This window comes from Mercenaria mercenaria, chromosome 9, assembly GCF_021730395.1.
Source record: "Mercenaria mercenaria strain notata chromosome 9, MADL_Memer_1, whole genome shotgun sequence".
Classification (NCBI taxonomy): domain Eukaryota; kingdom Metazoa; phylum Mollusca; class Bivalvia; order Venerida; family Veneridae; genus Mercenaria; species Mercenaria mercenaria.
The window spans coordinates 1,122,567-1,145,242 of record NC_069369.1 but is presented as its reverse complement, the minus strand read 5'-3'; the positions used below and the strand labels follow the sequence as shown (position 1 = coordinate 1,145,242).

At 35.3% G+C, this 22,676-nt stretch overlaps 1 protein-coding gene and 1 long non-coding RNA gene across 2 annotated transcripts; one reads left to right on the top strand and one right to left on the bottom strand.

Moving 5' to 3' along the window:
• Positions 1-3,010: 3,010 nt before the first annotated feature.
• LOC128559635 (uncharacterized) lies at positions 3,011-10,517 on the top strand. Its single transcript, XR_008372521.1, has 3 exons — positions 3,011-3,310; positions 8,650-8,786; positions 10,418-10,517. It is a non-coding gene; the product is annotated as an uncharacterized LOC128559635 (long non-coding RNA).
• Positions 10,518-12,374: 1,857 nt separating this feature from the next.
• On the bottom strand, positions 12,375-16,177 carry LOC128559628 (uncharacterized). Its single transcript, XM_053551936.1, has 5 exons — positions 16,131-16,177; positions 14,464-14,711; positions 14,116-14,238; positions 13,335-13,409; positions 12,375-12,809 (listed from the first exon to the last, which is right to left on the bottom strand). The coding sequence occupies exons 1-5, from the start codon at positions 16,175-16,177 to the stop codon at positions 12,625-12,627; spliced, it is 678 nt and encodes a 225-aa protein (XP_053407911.1). The 3' UTR covers positions 12,375-12,624.
• Positions 16,178-22,676: the final 6,499 nt, after the last annotated feature.

Genomic DNA, 22,676 nt, shown 5'->3' with positions numbered 1-22,676 from the left:
GAGGAAAACTAGCATGGCCTCAGGGAGATGGATGCATAACTCCACATTATACTCATGTTGACACAGAATTGCAAAGTCTCATAGGAAAATGTGCAAGGTAGGCAACCATTTTTTGCAAATATAAACACTGAAAGATAATATACATGCATTAAGGGTTATCTAATCAACATATATTCTTGCATAAAAACTAGTTTTTTTCACTGGATCCACCCAAGTATAAACAGGAGAAAAATCGTGTGCAAACAACGCAATTCAGGTGCTGTTAATACAGGATTTTTATTTTTGAAATGCTTTGCCAGGGATGTATGTATGTATTTCTGTGCAGACTGATACTTGACATCTGCATCTTGTTTCTTCCATAATAACCTCTTCTTGTAGCATTATAGATACAATGTAATCCTAGTATGTTAGCTTTCAGTTTCCCAAAACCCCAAACATACTGCCCCCATCAATGTACGCACTAGCTTTTCTTAAGATTTACTCCCTTTACAAAGCGTCTGTTCAGTTATTGTAAATAACTGTGAATAAATAAGTATCGCGTGTAACTTGTGCTATTGCCCGTTTTTAGGTATTATATTAATGATTTTTGTTAGTATCAGTCGGTTTGTTTTTACCAGATTGTTCGCAGAATTCACATAATAAACCTCAAAAGCTAGTCACTAGCTTCGTACTCATCCGTACTCTGTTTGTTCGCACTCAAAATATGACGTCGATAAAACGGTTGTCGCACACTTATTTTTGTAAAATAAATTGCCAAATATCTGAAAATGAAGTAATGACAAGTAAATAGAATAATGTTAGTGCCTAATTGGAAAAGTTTATCTGCTCGGCTCTGGACCGTTACCGGTTCGCCTTTCGGCTCCCCGATAACCTCCTCCACCTTGCCAATAAACTTTCTCATCTAGCACTAACACTATTATCTTAATAAAGTATCACCATTTTTTCATTTTTAAAATTTCAAAAATGCTTTGTGGGTGAAAAAAGCCTATAAAAAAAAATCGAGTTTGACCGGGTTTTTTCTTCCTTGTTTGTCTTAGAAACTAATGTTTCTTCAAGCGCACAGAGTATGACAAAATTCTTAACGTTAGAAAAAAGTCGCTCCTACATCATTAAATGAAAAATATTTTTTTTTACATTCAACACCTTCAAAAAATGTAAGACTACGGTTATAACTTCAGGCAGATTAATTAAGAAGATTCACAATCATATTACACATAAAATAATTATGACATTTTTTTTTTCATATGGGAGAATGAAAATTCAGTTTCCTTTTTGGTGTGTATATCCACTTTTTCTACCCATTTTGGGGGCTGCCTGAAAAAGTTCCTGCGACCTATACGACAGAACATTGCCAGCAGTTTTTTTTCGGGCCAATTTTCTGACCGTAGCTCTCAAAAAATTTACGTTGCATTGTTACGAACGAACAAAAGGATAAAAAACATCAATATCGGCGGTTTTTCCCAACGAATAGGGGTTACTTTCAATAAAATTTTCGTAAATAACCTACAGACTATTAAAATTACGAATGACTTTAATTCAAAGATGTTTTTGCAGTCTGAATTACATTTGTTTCTACTTTCGTGTTATTGGACGCCATTGACATGTACTCCGGGTTGGATAAAATCCGGACAGATCCGTCCTCCATTCCAAACATTGTTTATACTAATTCTTAGCGTATTAAAAAACTTGAAAGATAATTTTTTACTTTTGATATTTAAATAAAAGAAAAAATCCAAACAGAGATATTTTGTTAATCTTTTTACTCAGAATCAAAAGAACGCGGTTATTACACGACACGGAAAGGTGTTATAATTGCTGTGCAAACAATTCACACTTAAACTTGCAAGCAAGTCTTATCTCAAAGTAATGCTGTTTCTGAAACATGTACATGAGATTCCCGGTCATTCAAGTAGCCAGCTGTAGGAACTGGTTTCACAGTTGAGGAGAGTCAGCAGCCTTTTAACATCAAACTTTGAGACTTGAAAGCTGTTTCATTCAGTTTATTTCAATTACCATCTTATACTCTCCAAAGACTCACTCAGCATAGTTCTGACAGAAAACAATTATATATTCACTTTCCAGAGCAAAAGCAATAGGCTTTGGTGCGGTACCTGAAAGAAAAAACAGAAATTAAACTAAAATGTCTCTGTAGAAACACAGGGTATGCCCCCACTGTCAAAAATAAAGTGCAATAATTCAAAATTTTGGCAGTCTTAATGGGGTTTTATTGTCTAAACAAACATTTTATGCCAAGGATTAATTTTTTCTAGGCCTATACCTTTTCAGCTACAGTCTGTTTCATTCGATTTTCAAAGTTTTCCCTATGTAAGTCTATATAAACTATGTGAAAACCTGGGGCGGGGCCATATTTGACCCTAGGGGGAAATTTTTAAAACAATCTCGGTAAGAGGACCGCTAGATGATGCTATACACCAGATATCAAAGCCCTAGGCCCTGTGGTTTTGGACAAGAAGACTTTTAAAGTTTTTGCTTATGGCAACCAGAGTTCTGCATGGAATTCAATACTTGAATAGTTTTGTAGAGCTTCACCCAAGGAACATTCCTGTGAAGTTTGGATGAAATTGGCCTAGCAGTTTATGAGGAGATGTTATTTAAAGTAAACGTTTACGGACAGACAACGCACATCGGACGAAGTGCGATCACAAAAGTTCACCTTGTCACTCCGTGACAGGTGAGCTAAAAAAGACCAAAATAAGTTAAACAATATAACTGTTTACTTCCGTAATCTGCAGTTACTTTTAAAATTTAACTCTACATTGGTTACATGTAGTACATATTATGCGCAATAATGTAGTGGACCATAGTGAAACAACCCCTCAACAGGTAAAAAAAACAAAAAACCAACACTATTTAAAGGGGAGTAACTCTGTAGTTAGCTAACAGTTTCTCATGGAGAATCCCAAGTGTAATATTTGGGAATTTAGAAAAATGTTGTGTAATAATTCCCTGTTATAAGCATTGTTTTCTTTAAAAAGAAAATAAATCAAACCGTGTTACAACAAGGAACAAAGGACAAAGCTACAGAAAGGACAAAAATTAAATGCTACCTTGACAGAGTTTTCTTTTCCCAATTACTGACATTGTGACCTAGTTTTTGCAACATTATTACATTAATAGATTTAACATTTCAGGTTCATTTAATGTTCTTGTCAGGAAAATATTGCCTGCACTGTCGGCCTTCTCAGTCAGAGACATCAATTCAGAATGGGTAAACAAAATAAAAGAAAGCCTGGTAATACAACCAACAACACCGGTGACAAGAATTCCTGTTCTTGTTGACAGACACGAGGTACAGTGATTTACTGCAGATATGATAAATTCATTTGAAAAAAAAATAAATTAATCTGTTCGTATATATTATCATGGATTCTAACACGACCAGCGAATAACCTACATACATGTAGAGCAAAATCTATCTCCGGATTATTCTGCAATAAACCACTTGCGTGCAATGATGTCATTCAATCCAGGTATGTAGCACAGTCATAAAGAGTAGTTACCACTTCTCTAATACTGTTGATACTAGTTTGTCAAGTTAGAAGTGAAATAAGTTCCCAGGTGTGATAAACCCTAGGTTTTCGTTCTTGTGCAAAACAATATATAACACTTGGGCCTACGGCCTTCGTGATTTATTTCTACGTGTAACAACTAAAAACTCTGGGTTATTCTACGATAAACCCACACTTTGGAAGTTATTATTTCTTAAATAAAACGGGGTTCAGATGCCCCTAGATCGCTGACGTGAGTAATAATGAGCTACATGTTTCAAATTACAAACTGATGCTAAACTATTAAGAAAGTCAGTAGGTCACATTCATGGTCAATGAAATTCAGTTATATTCGGTGTGCAACACTGTACCTCATCCAGATTTAGAGGCTGTATATTATACAAGAGGGCGAGAAAGGCCCTGTACCGCTCACCTGACCTATTGACCTAAAGATCATCAAGATTAACATTTTGACCAAGTTTCATTAAAGAGAATTCCAACAGTTTTTTTCCTTTCATAGATTTTTTTTTCAAATTTACATAATTTATAGGATAGGAAAATTTGTGCTGAAAACAATGAAAAAATAAAAACAATAGGTCACCAGGCTTGTTTTTGTGAAAAATTGTTTTGAACACACCCACTGATGCTGAAACTGCCAGCGATTTTTTAACATTTCCATAATTTTCTGCTTTTTTTTTCATAAATACCAATCAAAATATACATCCATACAGCACAATAGGGTTTATTCTTTTTACAGATTTTATTTTATACTTATTTGACATCATACTAGATTCTTACAATAATGGGTACAAATGGGAAAAAAAAATCTTGCTTCATATTCACCTTTGTGAACTTTTTCAATGAAAAATACTCATAGTGAAAGTTTTCCCTAAATAAGTCTATATAAACCATGTGACCCCCAGGGCAGGGCCATATTTGACCCTAGGGGAATAATTTGAATAATTTTGGTAGAGGACCACTAGATGATGCTACATACCAGATATCAAGCCCTACCCCTGTGGTTTTTGGACAAAAGATTTTTTAAGCTATTCCTTTGGTTGCCATGGCAACCAGAGTTCTGCATGGATTTCAATTCTTTGAACAATTTTGAAAGGCGGCCACCAAAGGATCAGTCCTGTGAAGTTTGGTGTAATTCTGCTCAGTGGTTTTCAAGAAGATTTTTTTAGAAAATGTTGACGGACACACGACGCACATTGAGCGGTCACAAAAGCTCACCATGTGAGCTAAAATTGGGCTGTCGACATACTTCAATGTGAGTTTGATGAGTCAGGCCTCGACCTTAGCGGTGGACCGTTGGACCGACGCAACCAAAATATCGGCAGGTCCACTATCAAAAGTTGGGTGACCGACGGTCAACCAATTTTCAGTCACGGTCTGCAAATAAAATAAAACCCTTAAAAGTGAAAATAGGGGGAAACAATCGTACCCATATCGGGGAATTCACAAAACGAAAGTTGATTTTGCCTTAAGTACGGCATTCTACAGTTATAAGCATTGGCGAGTTAAAGTCAGGATAACACGAAGGACTACTCCATCGATCGGGCGAGTGGTTTTACGTGGTAACTTTACCAAATTGAGAAATACATCAGGCCCAAAAATTTCCTGGATTGACTGGAATTTACCCGCGAATTCTAAAAAAATCAAACTTCATGCTGGTAATTTTCCATTCCACAAGCACGTGCGCCCTACGTAATATCTAATTTACCCTTGCGGTTACTTTGATACAAAAACGCGCGTAGGCATTCATTTTTTTAATATAATCGCTTCAAATTTTCAAAAACCGCTTGAGAACTAATACAGTTTGAATTCTATACAATTTTAAAAGATATTGACAGGAATGTAGGCAAAATTCTTTAAAAACGATCAAATTTTCATATATTTTTTTGTAAAATTTTTCCCAAAAGCGCAATCTTGATTATTTATTTCTTTCTTAAAGTAAATGAAAAGGTACATACTTTAGAAATAAAAATTCAGACTTTTGACAAGAAGGTACGAAAAACACAATTAAAAAATCTTAAATAATGAAAAAGCGGCAGCAATTTAAATACATGGAGTAAACGATTTTTGGCAAACAGATTTCTATTAGCGCGGCAGAATAGGTTACGTGACCTTATGAACGTAAATAGAAATGTGGTTTTGAAATAAAGCAGTATGATGTCGTTGCGGTTTTTAGTAAGTTTTAAATGATTCTTTTACATGTATTTTTGACACAACACTTTGTTAGATATTCTTCTCAAACAATTATGTAAATTTCTTGAGGGCAAATAGGTCACAGTGGTAGGACATCCGCTATCATCGTTCACGGTTTGACACATTTACATGTAAGTTTATTCGGGATATTGCACATTCCCTTTTAAAAAAAATAAAGAAAAAATTTTTTTACTGATTTCTTCTCAACAATTAAAGGAATCCGAGAAAGTAGATCAGACAGTGATGTGTCACATGGCGCGAAACATACGTAATGCCCCTGACAATCTCGGGGGAAAATATACCGCTTTGATCTCCACTTCAGATGCCATAATAACCGACACACTTCTTTTAGCCGTTGGGGGGGGGGGGGGGGGGGTGTTAATTGATGATGAAAACAAGGCCAATTACTTAGTTTATCATCAGAATTATTACCGATAAATGTTGATGTTTTTTTTTATCACTTTCAACACGGGTCGGGAGGATGATGATTACTGTGTCCATATTTTGGGACACTTTTCAAAATAATTATTTTTCGGATAACAGATTGCTACTGTCTTTCATTTTAAATTATTTTAGAAATAAGTCCTGTTTCTTTGAGTCATATGAAGTTAGGATGTCAACAACATCACAATTTATGTGATAGAATTGGAGGTCCACTAAAGTCTGAGCAGGTCTACTAGATTTTAGCAGTTGGTGGACCTGCTGGCAACTGCTGAAAAAAGTTAAGGTCGAGGCCTGTGAGTGTTCTGTATTTATATTTAAGAATTAGATGTATTTTGGCAGGAAGCAAATTACAAAACTTATTAAGTATGCAGATCTAAACCACTGTTAGTATATTTTCCCGCTAATAATAGCTGGGCCAATAACTTTTAGGCTGGGCCCCTAGAATTTGCCTGTAAGGAACCCAGGTGGCTAGTAGGGTCTGAGTGTTAATTTATACCCCTGCTAAGCACTACAGACACTATCTTCAGGTTTAGTGTATAACATCAGCTCATTCTACTTTCCCTATCTGATCTTGTTTTAGCCACAGTCAACATTGTATTAAGAGACCACCCAAGGGACTGCTAAGAAGTGGTCTCTTAATGGAATGGTCTCTTAATGAATTTCAGTCAGATGAAAAGGAAAGTTATTATTAACTTTTAATGTAACTGTATTTATTATGAACATACATGTATGGTTTCAAAATCTGTTCAGAACACAAAAATATGCACGTGGTCCAAATTTGAAGCCTGTAGCTTGAGAAATGGGAAAGTAGGTCACTAGGTCATTCTGAAGATCAAAGTTCATTTCGGTACACAAAACTATGCATGTGGTCTAAATTTGAAGGCTGTAGCTTGAGAAAAGTGAAAGTAGGTCACTAGGTCAAAATCAAGGTGAAATTTCATTTTGAAAACACAAAACTATGCATGTGGTCCAAATTTGAAGCCTGTACCTTCAAAAATGTTAAAGTAGGTCACCAGGTCAATGTCAAGGTCAAAGTTTTTTTCCGTACACGAAACTATGCATGTGGTCAAAATTTGAAGACTGTAGCTTGAGAAATGTGAAAGTAGGTCACTAAGTCAAAATAAAGGTTAAATTTCATTTTGGAACATGAAACTATGCAAGTGGTCCAAATTTGAAGCCTGTACCTTCAAAAAATGTGAAAGTAGGTCACTAGGTCAATGTCAAGGTCAAAGTTTTTTCCAGTGCACAAAACTATGCAAGTGGTCCAAATTTGAAGGCTGTAGCTTGAGAAATGTGACAGTACGTCAATAGGTCAAAATCAATGTCAAATTTCATTTCGGAACACGAAACTATGCATGTGGTCCAAATTTGAAGCCTGTACCTTCAAAAATGTGAAAGAATGTCACTAGGTCAATGTCAAGGTCAAAGTTTTTTCTAGGCAAAAAACTATGCATGTGGTCCAAAGTTGAATATTATAGGTTACTGTCGATTTTAAAAGCTTTTCCCTATATAAGTCTATATGAACCATGTGACCCCCGGGGCTGGGTCATATTTGACCCTAGGGGGATAATTTGAACGAACTTGGTAGAGAAACACTAGATGATGCTACATTACAAATGTCAAAGCCCTAGGCTTTGTGGTTTGGACAAGAAGATTTTCAAAGTTTTTCCATATATGTAAACCATATGACCCCCAGGGCGGGCCATATTTGACCCTAGGGGGGTAATTTGAACAATCTTAGTAGATGACCACTAGATGATGTCACTTACAAAACAACAAAGCCCTAGGTCCTGTGGTTTTGGACAAGAGGTTTTTCAAAGTTTTTCCCTATACAAGTCTATATAAACCATGTGACCCCGGGGGCGGGCCATATTTGACCCCAGGGAAATAATTTGAATCATCGTGGTAGAGAACCACTAGATGATGCTTCATACCAAATATCAAAGCCCTAGGCTCTTGGTTTTGGACAAGAAGATTTTCAAAGTTTTTCCCTATATAATCTATGTAAATTATAGAAATAAACAAAGGGCCATAACTCACTCAAAAATTGTTGAACCAGTCTGATTTTCAGGGGGACACAACTAGGGTACCAATACATCATTCTGACAAAGTTTTGTCAAAATCTCCCCTGTATTTATGAGGAGATGCGATAACGAGAAATTGTTAACGGACGGACGGACCACGGACGCAGAGTGATTTGATGATGGTGGGCTAAAAAACCAAGGTCTGAAATAAGTATTGTAAGTTTCAAGTCAATAGCTTTTATAGTAACAGAGATATTGGACTTTATTCGGGGTGAGTGCAATAGCTTTTCTTTTCCCCCCCAAAAAATCGAGCTAAAACCTGGCACAAAATAATGCCATGGTCAACACAGCTTCCATATTTCACTAAATACATGTGAATGCAAAATTGAGCAAATAATATAAATGAAATCAATACCTTTTTCTGTACCTGCCAATATGCATTTGCATGTATACATTAAAAGGTGGAATCCACAGACTCTTTCAAGGAAGAGATGCTTTCTTCAGTAAACTTGTATGCACTGGGAGGAAATCACCTCGTTCAAGCTATGAAGATGGTACTTGATCAGAATCCTGGAAACGATAATTACAGCTGTTTAAGGTAATGTATCCAATTCTTACTTTCAGTTTAAGCTCTTCGATGAAACACTGCAAATTTTCAGTGGAATAAAATTGATGTTATCCTTTGTTCAAACTGTTAAAAGTATCAATTTCATTATTCACTGTTATGAAACAGCACTGCTATGAAAAACGACATGTACAACAAACAGGAGGGCCATGACCAAAAGAACACCAAGATTAACATTCTGACCATATTTCATGACACTACAGTCATAAATGTGGCCTCTAGTGTGTTAACAAGCTTTTCCTTTGATTTGACCTAGTGACCTAGTTTTTGAACCAATCAGATCCAGATATGAACTTGACCTATATATCATCAAGATTAACATTCTGACCAAGTTTCATTATAATATGGTCATAAATGTGGCCTTGAGAGTGTTATATAGCTTTTCCTTTGATTTGACCTGGTGACATAGTTTTTGACCTTACATGACTTTTTGACACCCTATGACCCAATATCGAACTTGTCCAAGATATTATTGAGGTTAGGTTGACTAAGTTTCATTAAGATAGGGCCAAAATTCTGACCTCTAGAGTGTTAGCAAGCTTTTCCTTTGATTTGACCTGGTGACCTAGTTTCTGACCCAGATGACCCAAAAACGAACTTGTCCAAGATTTTATTGAGGGTAACATTCTGACCAAGTTTCATTATGATTTGGGCCAAAATTGTGACCTCTTGAGTGTTAAGAAGCTTTTTCTTTGATTTGACCTGGTGACCTAGTTTTTCATCCCGGATGACCCAATATCGAACTCGTTCATGATTTTATTGAGGGTAATATTCTGACCAAGTTTCATGAAGATTTGGCCACAATTGTGACCTCTATAGTGTCAAATTGTTGACGACGATGACGGAAGGACGACTGACGGACGACCACTGACATAAGGCTATCACAAAAACTCACCTTGAGCACATTGTGCTCGGGTGAGCTAAAAATAGACCATTCATTGCCAGATATACTTAGTAAAGATGTCGATGTATAAAAACACTTAAGGATTATAAATTATACATTCTTGGATTCTTTTTTCACTGTATACACCCATTCAATAATGTGAAAAAGTGTGCAATCAGAAAAAAAAAATAACTTGCTGTTAATACTAGATTTGCATACTATGAACTGTCTTTCCAAGGGGCGTACATGTATCTGTTTTTCTGCACAAACAAACAACTGGTATCCGTCTTGCTTCTTTCATAAAAAAATTACATTCCACGGCAAAATGCAATACATACTAGAACGTTTTTTAGTTTAGCTAAAAATCCAATGCAAAGGCCCTTTCACCTTTAGGAAAAAACAATTTACAATTTCTCCCTTATGTGTACTAAACATGAGCACCCATGGGGCAAAAGCCTTACACCCATGGGGTTATAATTAAACAGCTTTGGTAAACGACCACAAACCAAATGTACATACAAAAAATGAAAGGCTTGTGGTTTTATAAAAAGAAGATTTTACTTTTTTTTTTCACTATATACGGTGTAGGCAAATACTTGAAAATGAAAAACCCTCTCTTCAATACCATAAATTTATATCATGATTCGGTGCTTCTCAATGTTTATATCCTCTCTAATATATTACATTATCTCATATAAAACTTTTTACTACAAATTAACAGGGCCATAGAAGTTGAAGTTTTCTGTGGATTAACAAATCTGGAGGCGAGATTTGTGGAAGTGTCCCAAACAAAAAGTGCAACACCTTAAAACCAACTTTTCAGGAAATTTCTTAATGCATGTCAAATGAGACAGTGAACAAGTGTTACAGTTACAATCCATTCCCATTAGTGGGTACTGAGATACCAGCTTACATACAAAACCTTGACCAACAATTTAGAGGTCAAAAAATGGGCATAATTTTGTAAAAAAGGCAACAAAAAAAAAATCTGGGAAACCCGTGGGAATGTAAGTCAGTTCATCACAGTGAATAAGTGGTTACTGAGATACCAACTTAATCAAACACTTAACCAAATCGGGATGTCGACGCCAATGCACACGCAAACGCAAGGGCGAGTGCAATAACTCTACTATTCTTTGAACAGTCAAGCTAAAAACGGAAATTGCATTTTACCTTAAAAAAAAAAAAAAAAAAAAAAAAAAAAAATTGATTGTAACTGCTATTCATAACTGTTTATTTAACAAATAATCAAGGCCTTTCAGTAGTTTATCACCTGATATACAACGGATCAGAGTTCAGACGCGTAGGAATTGAACCACGAGTGCATTAGCCCGATTGGTTCAATACTGAAGCATCTGACTGATGAACCATGGTAAATTAGAAATAAATCACAAGAAGGCCTTGATTGTTTTCATCCTGACATGCTAATACACATACTTTAATAAATACTATGCTGGACTTCTTTTACCCAAGGAGTAATGTATCGGACGTCATGCTGCAATTTTTTTGTCATAACGGACGTCATAATGCTGTCATACTGGTCGGTGCCTCAACCATTGCTTATTGCAGAATATACATAGATTGATTTCCTCCTTTGTTTACAGTGACTTTTTTGCCTATTTTTTAATCCCCCGCCGTGGCAGAGGGATTATAGGAATGGTCTGCGTCCGTCCTTCCGTCCGTAACAAAATTGTGTCCAGTCCGTATCTCCTAAACCCCTTGAAGGATTTTCATGAAACTTGGGTCAAATGATCACCTCATCAAGACGATGTGCAGAACCAATGAGTCAGCCTTGTCGGTTCAAGGTCAAGGTCACAACTCAAGGTCAAAGGTTTAAGCCTGCCATTTTGTGTCTGCTCTATATTTTCTAAACCCCTTGAAGGAATTTTATAAAACTTGGGTCAAATGATCACCTCATCAAGACAATGTGCAGAACCCATGAGTCATGCCGGCTCAAGGTCAAGGTCACAATTTAGGGTCAAAGGTTTGAGCCTTCCATTTTGTGTCCGCTCTATATCTCCTAAACCCCTTGGATTTTCATCAAACTTGATTCAAACTATCACCTCATCAAGGCAATGTGCAGAAGTTACGAGTAAGTCATGTCGGCTCAAGGTCAAGGTCTTAACTGAAGGTCAAAGGTTTGAGCCTTCCATTTCATGTCCGCTCTATATCTCCTAAACCCTATATCCCGTCAAAAACCTTTATAACGAATTTATAATACTGCAAATCCACGTATTTTCTGTTATTAACTCAAAAAAGGTTATTTCGATTTTTTTTTTTAAAAAAATCACATTCCCCGTTTGGTGCCTCAACGTGCACCTTGTGTTTCGCCATTTTCCGTAACAAGTACGGAAACGTACGAAGTTCCGACATGTATTTTACATTTCGGTCACGAAAGAACTTTCATTAAACTTGGAAAAAGTTCACATTTTAAAGAATAGGATCATTTAATTTGAGCTTAGTTTGTATCATTGTGGATTAAAGTAACGAAAAGAAACGAAGAAGTCAATGACAAAGTTTACTATCGGCTACCTAAGAGGAAAATAGAGTCGTGTAAACTGACAAACATGGAACAGGTCACGTGTAGCAACAATAACTGCATATCCTATATGCAGGCTAGCTTACATTTATCTGTGACAAAACATTCTATTGTGTTATCAAAATATTAACTTATGAGAACATTTCAAGCGAACGAATAGTCCATGATGACTGGGCCTATGGTGGACGAGAAAAACAACAATTTTTTTTAATGTGTAAACTGGTAAAGAAACGGAAAACGACAACACAAAAGGAACAACTTCAGAACAGTTCTGGACCACACAGATTATCATGGCAATAACCTATTGTAGAAGTGTATGTATGTTTTTTCATGTTTTATACTGAAGTTAATTAGCAAACTTATGCCTGATGGCATCCTTCATTTGTTTTTCAATTTAAATTGAAGTTGATGGTGAGTCCATTGAAAACACAGTTGTTAAAACTTGGTGCATGGTTTCTAGTCATGGACGTCAAGTTTGATGTTGTGTTGACTTGGCCAGATGATGGCAGATTGTCGAAGTTGTCAAACAGCATGTCGACAATATCTGCAGGCAAATCTGAATCGTCCTGGTTTGCTGTAATTTGAAAAGTTATTTGCGGATAAAATATGCAGCAAGTTAAATACATCTACATTACATCAAAAATTAATTTTAGAATATTGTAATACTATACTGGTATTTTTTTTTTATTCAATGGCCAGCACCGTGATAGATCTCTGAAAAAAATCATATATAAGTACAGCTTCTTAGAAATTGTTTTGTGTTATTAAAATTGTGCAAAATCTTTGTAAATAGCTTTGGGTCATTCTAAATTTTCATATATTACTGTTTGATCAACAGTCACAGCTTAACAATTTTCAATTTCCTTTGCCATTGCCTCTGTTGACGATTCAGGAAGCTGAAATGATTTTGATATATATACGAAAAAAACAATTGCCAATAATCCTAAGTCTGCTACCTTAAAACTAGTGTTTACAGGTAGTGTCGTCATCTAAAAATAGTGTAATTTACTGTAAATTTCGTGTAAATTTATCAATATTATAATATTATTCATTGAAGACATTGAAACATTTTCAATTTGTGTTAAAATTTTTCACTCACATTTTGACTGGATGGTGCTGATGGCTCTTGACTGGTTCATAGGTAAATCTTCATTTGATCTAGAAGCTCCTGTGTCTGAAATTAGAGGGAATAATTTATTTATTAGATTGAATAAAACTTGACTTGTAAGCTGCTTTTTTATAATTTTATAAAACATTCTAACATGGCTCGGTTTGATTTGTAGTTAAACAAAAAAGAAAGTCAAGCTCTGTATATTCTGCAATAAACAATGGCTGACGCATGGACTGGTAAGAGTGAATGATCTCATCAAATTGTTCCCTGACGTGCGAGACATTACTCCTCGCGTAAATGAAATCCATCTTAATATTTATTAAAATACATCAGTGAGCATGCCAGAATGAAAATAGTCGAGGCCTTCTTGTGATTTATCATCTAATTTACCACGGTTCATCGTTCAGACCTATGCTTCAGTATTGAACCGCTCGTGCTAACGTCCGCGTGGTTCATTTACAACGCATCTGAACACTGAACCGTGGTAAATCAGATGATAAACCACTCGAAGCCCTTGATTATTTGTTAAATAGATTATAGAACGCTTATGCTTAAAAATCATTTTTAACTTAAATGAAAAAATAAATTATCAAAAAAAAATCAAGATGAAAAAAAAGCCTTCACAGGTTTAGGTGATTAATCTATAATTAGCTATAGTACGTCTGGTAACCCTAAAACATAGCACCAAGGTATTTTTCTGCTAAATTTTTATTTATATTTATATTTAAATATTACGTATTTGAATTTTTAATTACTAAAAATACATTACTATTTGATGGTCCTTGGGTAGGTGCATAAAGTGATGGTCTGGCCACATAAGGTGATGGTGTCGCTGTATTCCTTACTCCCTCAAGTGCCGTTGCCACTAGTGGATGTTGGATTTGATGGGCTCCTATTAAATGAAAACTATAATAGTAAAAAATGTATTATATAAGTGGTAGTTTAAATGAAGAAAAATGACAATACAGTACTGAAAATTGGTCATTTGTTTTTTAAAGTACACTCATTGTACCGGAGTACATGTATTTCAGATGTTAAGTTTGAATATTTAAGCAGAGGATTAATATTCTAATAAGGTAAAAAAACTATACAGATCAGTCCATAGTAAAATATTCACCGTGATATGGTGTTGTTGGTGCTAGGCATGCATGAGGGGCTTGCAATGGCATCATATCTCTAAATGGACCAGTTGCTGCATGTGATAGTTGTGCTTGAGGGCCTGGCAACTCAAGTGTATTCCCATACTGAGATGGCCCTGGCATTAATGGTAGTCTTGTCTGAGGGGCCGGCAGTGCCAGCTGATCTCCTCCATTAATGGCATTTCTAATTGTGGCACCCATCAACTTCTTTTCTTCATCAGACACCCTTGTATTTGTAAATTATATTTAAAAAACACCAAAAGAAAAATCATTTCATTTCTTAAACATTACAGTCACATTTCATAATTCTGAAGGAAACCTATTTAACGTGTAGTGTTATAAACTTCAACAAATCATACAGTTTCTGATAGACTAGCTCCTACACTATGATTTTTTTTTTCAATTGTGAATGTAGCCAGTCTATATCCTATTCCCAATATTATGATAATATTATAATAAGTATTTAAAATAGACTGGCATTTGTCACTATTACAGAAAATAAAATCTAAAAAGTACAAAAGCCTAAATTTTATGACAAACTCTTTATTATCAGTAAAGTGGCTAAGCTTTTACATTACAAGAATGAAATGCATGCTGGTAAATTTGCAAGAATTTTAATATGTTTTCAAGCTGGATGCCTCCAGATTTATGTCATTCTTCAAAATTTAGTGAAAAGCTTTCTTTTAGTAATTGAAATACAAAGAATGTTTTGAGTTTGTGCCATTTTAGAACTATAATCTACAACTGCACTCATTTGAGCCGTGCCATGAGAAAACCAAAATAGTGGGTTTGCGACCAGCATGGATCCAGATCAGCCTGCGCATCCGCGCAGTCTGGTCAGGATCCATGCTGGTCGCTAATGGTTTCTCTAATAACAGTAGTCTTTGAAAGCGAACAGCATGGATCCTGACCAGACTGCGCGGATGTGCAGGCTGTTCTGGATCCATGCTGGTCGCAAACCCACTTTGTTGGTTTTCTCATGGCGCGGCTCATTTAGTCAGTAGACTGCCGTATGTAGAAAACTAGCACTAGTATCAGCAGCCTTAGTTTGCTTTATGATAGAAGAGGTTTAGCTGTACTTTGTCGGATACACATTTGATTTATTTCTTTTAATATTAAATCAAATGCTTTCTAAAATTTATACTTTGATCTTGAGGCATGTCTCTTTAACAGGAAAAATGTACATTTTTTAAATGTTACTTTTATTATTATTCTTTGTAATTGCAGGAATACCTTGGTAGATTTGTCCATGATACAGAACATTATCTAACAGTACAAGCCATAATTTGTTGCAAATACTCTTTTCAGTAATGTAAGCTTTGTACATTACAGAATGAATTGATGTGGTAATTGCAGAATTTTAATATGTTTTGCTAAGCGATGCCTCCAGATTTATGATTCTTCAAAATTTCGAAAGCTTCATTGGACGATTTGAATACCAGACATTGATTGCCAAGAATATATCTCTAGGTACTGCACAGCTCATTTGGGATCAGATTACCAAATATGTTCGCGACCAATTGTCAGTATCAGCTGGCATCCGCAATTGTCAGTATTTTACATTGTCTGCCGGCATGTGCCCTGTTACAAGGGTCTTTTTCATTCTTTGTGATTCTTGGTGATTCATCTCTGCCTATATATATACCTTTCACCATTTGGATACTGGCCAAGCTTGAAAGTTGACTTTGTCATTTTTTCCATATTTTCATTTGCCCTCCGGCAGAATATACAACCTGATGTTCATTTGGCACGGTTTAATAAACCTTGCGAGTGGTAGGTGACAGGTGGACACTCTATATAACCGTGTTAAATCGACATTTGATATCAGCGCGGGCATAGTGGTCGGAAGAACCTTTTCCGTGAACTTTAAGTTCACGGAGTGCAGTTTTTTTGTACGATCATTGGCTTTATTGAATTCATTTCGGTAATGAATATCTATATCTCTTGACACTGGGGGTGCTTTAAGATACCTGTTTGGCTGTGCCTTATGTTTTCCAAGGTACTTGTCTTGTACAATTCACCTTTTTTTTTCTGGCATCTAAGTAAATGTTGACAGAACATCAGTGTTCTTCTGTAGAATAGCTCTCAAATTACATTCATAACTATTTATTTAAGGTAAATCCTTAATGTTTCTGCAGCCATTTTGTTCATTTTAATGTATTATCTGAGTATATTTCACTCTCTTTTCTTGAACATCTTCATTTCGATGTGAGCACCAAGCGGTTTATATTGAATAAAATTAAAGTGATTTTGCATACTAAATGGTATGAGTACAATAATATTTATTTGCTTCAAAAAGATGATATTTGGTTATACTCTCTGTAAATAAGAATGAACGTATAATTATTTTTTAAAGTGGAATTTATTGACCGTGCCATGAGGAAACAACATAGTGGGTTTGCCACTGTACATGGATCCAGACCAGCTGCGCATCTGGCAGGAGCCAGCTATTTCGTTTAAGCTATTGAATGGAGAACTGTTAAGAACCATTGGATCTGACTGATACTGCCATCAGATGTATGGATCAATTATGTCGCAAACCTACTATGTGGTTTCTCATGGCGCGGTATTTATTATATCATATAATTAGTTGTATAATATTCATCAATGTTGTATTTTTATGTAATAAAGAATAGTATGTTTTAAGCGACATATTCAGTTACTTGAGAAACATTGCCGTCAACTTCGACAGTCAAATATTATTTGTTATTTCAATTTTCACTTGATTCTATTTACTCAGGAATGTTACTAATTAAATATATATGTGACATGTCCTTACCTTACCATGTGGACACATAATATAAGTTGCACAAGTGTAGTATGACCGCATGTAGCTGATCTGCACTCTTTGTTTGTATCTTAAGACTTTTGGTAAGCACCCCTTTAAATACAATAGTTAATGGTACTGTCCAAATTGAAAGATAGAGAAATGCATTCTAGAAATTCAGCAGGGTAAAGGTTAGAGGCATTTATTCACATTTAAATAATTTATGCTAGAATAGCGTTAGCGCACATTCTTTTCGTGTTATAAATTCTTCAGAATCCCTCGGGTATTGTTGGTACTCTTGCCCTAATGGGCTTGGGTACCAACTAATTCTTCGGAATTCTGCAGATGTAATAACTTTAAAAAAAAAACATGTGTTATCCCTATGTATCCTTCGATCATCTGTTTTGACGCTCATGAGTTTTGACGCCCTTATTTATTTTGCTGTCAAATAGGTATAAGTGACCCTTTATGATGCCAAATTACACACGTTTGCAAAGCAGGCAATATTTTACCTTGCTCAAATAAAACATTAATGCATTCAACAGATTTACAGTAAGATTATATTATTTTTTCGTACTTTGGTGTATTTTTATGGCTTTTTAATAATGCAAAAATCTCCAATCCTTTAAAAACCTAATTCTTACAGAAGCAACTGGTCACGAATTCAGATCTTTGTTTTCTCTTTCACCCAGCTATTTTTCATAGTCACAAGACAGTTCTTTGACTGAAATTTTGAATAAATTTTAGATTTTTCACTCTCCTGTACCCTATACACCTTGTATCATTTGAAAACATTAAATTAATTTAATTGAATATGGTTTTGCTGCTCTTTGGCAAATCTTGTTGTAAATAAAGAAGGTCATGTTTCTAATAAGTTTTCACTGAAAGTACCAAAGTTAGAGCTGTTAGAAAGGGTTATATATTTTTGTGTCCTCACTGTTTTGATAATGAATGACTGCTATTAACAATATGTAAAGTGAATAAAAAAGATCACATTTTACAAAGAAATAGTAAAAAGGTCACTTAAAAAGATTAATATTAATTTGTTTATTGTCCTTTTAAGTTTCAGGTCTCGACTGCATTCACATAGAAAAATACCAGCCAAATATGATTTTGGCCATATAGGCTCCAGAAAAGTGAAGTTTTGGTTAAGAGAGCCAGCCAATCAAAAGGCGTCATTTCTCATGAGCCTTAAAAATATGGATGCCTCGATGGTCAGTTAGCAATAATACAAATATTGACACCTTTCTGCCCACAGAATTCACAAAACAAGAATAAAATAAAGGGAGACATGCCATAGTTTATAACAACACTATTTATTTGTTTAAATTATCTATATTACTAATGAAATATACGTTAGACCGCTTAAAGGCGTCAAAACTAATGACTCTAGGATAGAGTTTGATCTAGATATTTGGTTCATGTGTGAGTGTTAATCCCTTTATTATTTTTTTTAAGTTGTGAATTATGTATTGTAAACAACTTTACATGTCAATGCACTGCAGTGCAGGGTCCCCAGTGCAGGTCTGTTACCTAGGAAAATATTAGGCAACTTAGGCAATTGATACCCCCCCCCCCCCCTTTGATAATGTTTTGTTTAGATCTTTTTTATAATCTAAAGTGTAAATTGGCTTTTTATGCATTTGGTTTTGATTATTTTTAATGACATATGTAAAAAAAGAAATAAATTTGTCAAATCATACCATTTAGATTCTATGTTATTTATTGACTCATTTTGTTTATTTACTTATGCAAATAAGCCTGCATTCGTCTGCAATGACCAGTTGCGAAAACGCTTGTATGGTCAAAATCAATCAATAAATGTATCCTGATTAATGTGCGAGAGATATGTCTCGTACTGCCTTGTTTCTCCACAATGAATAAAAACAACAATAGTCATTAGAAATAAACTTTATTTGAAAAATAAAATATATTCAATCGTATGTTTAAAACAATTGTTAATTAGTCTATCAGTGATTCAATTTTCGGATCGAGAGACGTCCGCCATTTTGTTTCTAATGTAAACTGAAAAATGACCTTGCGCAACGGCCAATCAAAATCGATATTCTCTTTCCGTATACACCGTCAGTGAAGAGGGGCCCGCTGAAGGGGAAATTCGCTCACGGTATATACGGTTTTATATAACGAGCATGTTAACCAATGAAAATTCGAGAAATTTATTTGCAGTATTATAATATTAGTTATAAAGGTTTTTGACGGGATATACGGTGGGCATATAGCCTGACTGTGATTCATATAACCCGAGGCAATCTTTAATGCGTCGGAGAAATGAATGGTGATGCAGCTTTGTGAAAGTTACATGTCCTTTGTCCGACGTACATCGTCGGTCGTCCTTTTTGCATTGTCCGTCCGTCCCGTCAACAACTTCTAATTGACACTTTGCCTGCAAAACTAGGCCTACGAAGCAGATGTATATTAAACTTCACAGAAATGATCCTTAAGTGACCTTCTTAAAAATATTTCCCAAAGAATTGATATCCATTTAGAACTGTGATTGCCATGACAGTCCTCAAATCTCTTCTATTCAGAAATTCTTAGCCGGATTTCAAAACCGTTTTGTAGAAATGATTTCTTTGTGACTTTGTACTAAAATTGTTTAAGCAAATTTATTTCGTTAAGAAACATGGCTATCAGATCGCGGGAATATTCTTACCTTGACTATATTGTAATTTAAAAAATCTTCTTCTCTAAAACTTGAAAAGCTAGAGGTTAGATATTTGGTATATAGCAATGCCTAGAAAACTTTTAACAAAATTGTTCAAGTTATGATTCCAGTGTCAATATTAGTCCCGACACGTGGTCCCTTGAACTTATACAGAGTTTTATTGGAATGTTTTTCCTTGAAACCGAGAATCACAGAGCTTAGATATTTTACACGTGTCATTGTCTAATGGTCCCTTACTAAGATCGTTAAAATCATGACCCGACGTTTATTTAAAGCCCCGTTCCGTGGTCACTTGGTTTTTATATGAGTTAACAAGGAAAAATAATTCTAAAATTATCTGATCATATTTCCTGGACAGTTTAATTAGAATTAACTGATAACCCCAAGCAATTAGGAATCACATGACTGCGACCTTGATATGCTTACCTCCTTTCTCGTTTTTATACGATACAGCCTTGAAATTTGGATGGCATATATATATAGCTCGTATTACTTAGGTGAACGACCAGGATCACCACGACCCTTTTGTTAATAATGTAAACCAATTGGTCACGTGTTTGAGACTTCTTTATATTGCAGTTTTGTAAATAAGTTTTAAAATTTACAATGCGTATGGCTGTCATTTGATTAAAACTTGACACATAGACTCAAACTGAAACTGAATAATTTGTTTTAAACGCTATTTTCTATACAATGTATTTATTCAATTGCGTTGCACATTCATAATGATAAAAGCTATTATAGCAAAAATAATGACAATAACATGTTGAATGTCCAAATGTTAAAAATGGGCCGTATCTAAAAGTGGCTAAGAATATTTATATAAACTTCATATACTGTTGACCACTTTAGGAACAGCGCGTGTTAAGTTTCAGTAGACTGCCCGTGGCATTAGTATGGCAATTTCCGCTTCAAGCTTGATAACAAATCATATGAAATAAATTATGAAAACTTAAATGAATTTAGATCATTCTGTAACCTTGATTATATCATGAATATTTATCAAAATGCAAAATATACTCTCCACTACCTCCCACTCCACACCCCGTATGACACCCAAACAAGTTGTCGAATAGAAATTCCTCACCAACTATTCAGCGGGCATACCAGTTCATCGAATTTGTTTGATTGCTTTTATTTCATATCTTCCTAACATACCATCTGTCCCTGTAAAACTGTATTGGGGCCTCCGGGCGGTGGTTTAGGTCGCGGGACTTCAAATCACTTGCACCTCTTCGATGCGGGTTCGGAGCCTCACTCGGGGCGTTTTGAAATTTTCATGTGAGGAAGCTATCCACGGCTACGAAAGGTCGGTGGTTCTACCCATGTGCCCGCTCGTGATGAAATAATGCACGGAGGGCACCTGGGCTTCCTCCATCATCAAAGCTGGAAAGTCGCATATGACTGAATTGTTCGAAAGCGACGTTAAACCCAACTACATCAACTAAAAGAACTGTATATAAACTATAGTCCTAAATGTTGAATGTCATGCTTACATTATGACTATATTAATTTCTAAGTGATGTCCGAATAGCCGTGTTACCTTTAACAACTAACTAGTTGATCTATTTAGGGTCCACATATTATTGAATATAAAGGATGCGATATTTCCTTCTTGGTATTTAAGTAAGTCTTATGTGAACCTGTGTCAAATTTGAAAAGCTAGAGGTTAGATATTTGGTATATAGCAATGCCTAGAAAACTTTTAACAAAATTGTTCAAGTTATGATTCCAGTGTCAATATTAGTCCCGACACGTGGTCCCTTGAACTTATACAGAGTTTTATTGGAATGTTTTTCCTTGAAACCGAGAATCACAGAGCTTAGATATTTTACACGTGTCATTGTCTAATGGTCCCTTACTAAGATCGTTAAAATCATGACCCGACGTTTATTTAAAGCCCCGTTCCGTGGTCACTTGGTTTTTATATGAGTTAACAAGGAAAAATAATTCTAAAATTATCTGATCATATTTCCTGGACAGTTTAATTAGAATTAACTGATAACCCCAAGCAATTAGGGATCACCTGACTGCGACCTTGATATGCTTACCTCCTTTCTCGTTTTTATACGATACAGCCTTGAAATTTGGATGGCATATATATATAGCTCGTATTACTTAGGTGAACGATCCAGGATCACCACGACCCTTTTGTTAATAATGTAAACCAATATGTCACGTGTTTGAGACTTCTTATATTGCAGTTTTGTAAAATAAGTTTTAAAATTTCACAATGCGTATGGCTGTCATTTGATTAAACTTGACACATAGACTCAAACTGAAACTGAATAATTTGATTAAACGCCTATTTCTATACAATGATATATTCAATTGCGTTGCACATCATAATGATAAAAGCTATTATAGCAAAAATTAATGACAATAACATGTTGAATGTCCAAATGTAAAAAGGGCCGTATCTAAAAGTGGCTAAGAATATTTATATAAAACTTCATATACATGTTGACCACTTTAGGGAACAGCGGCGTGTTAAGTTTCAGTTAGACTGCCCGTGGCAGTAAGTATGGCAATTTCCGCTTCATAGCTTGTAACATATCATATGACATAAAAGTATGAAACTTAAACTGAATTTAGATCATTCTGGTAACCTTGATTATATCATGAATATTTATCAAAATGCAAAATCATACTCTCCCTTACCTCACTCCCACCACCCCGATATGCACCCCAAACAAGTTGTCGAATAGCAATTCCTCACCACAACTATTCAGCGGGGC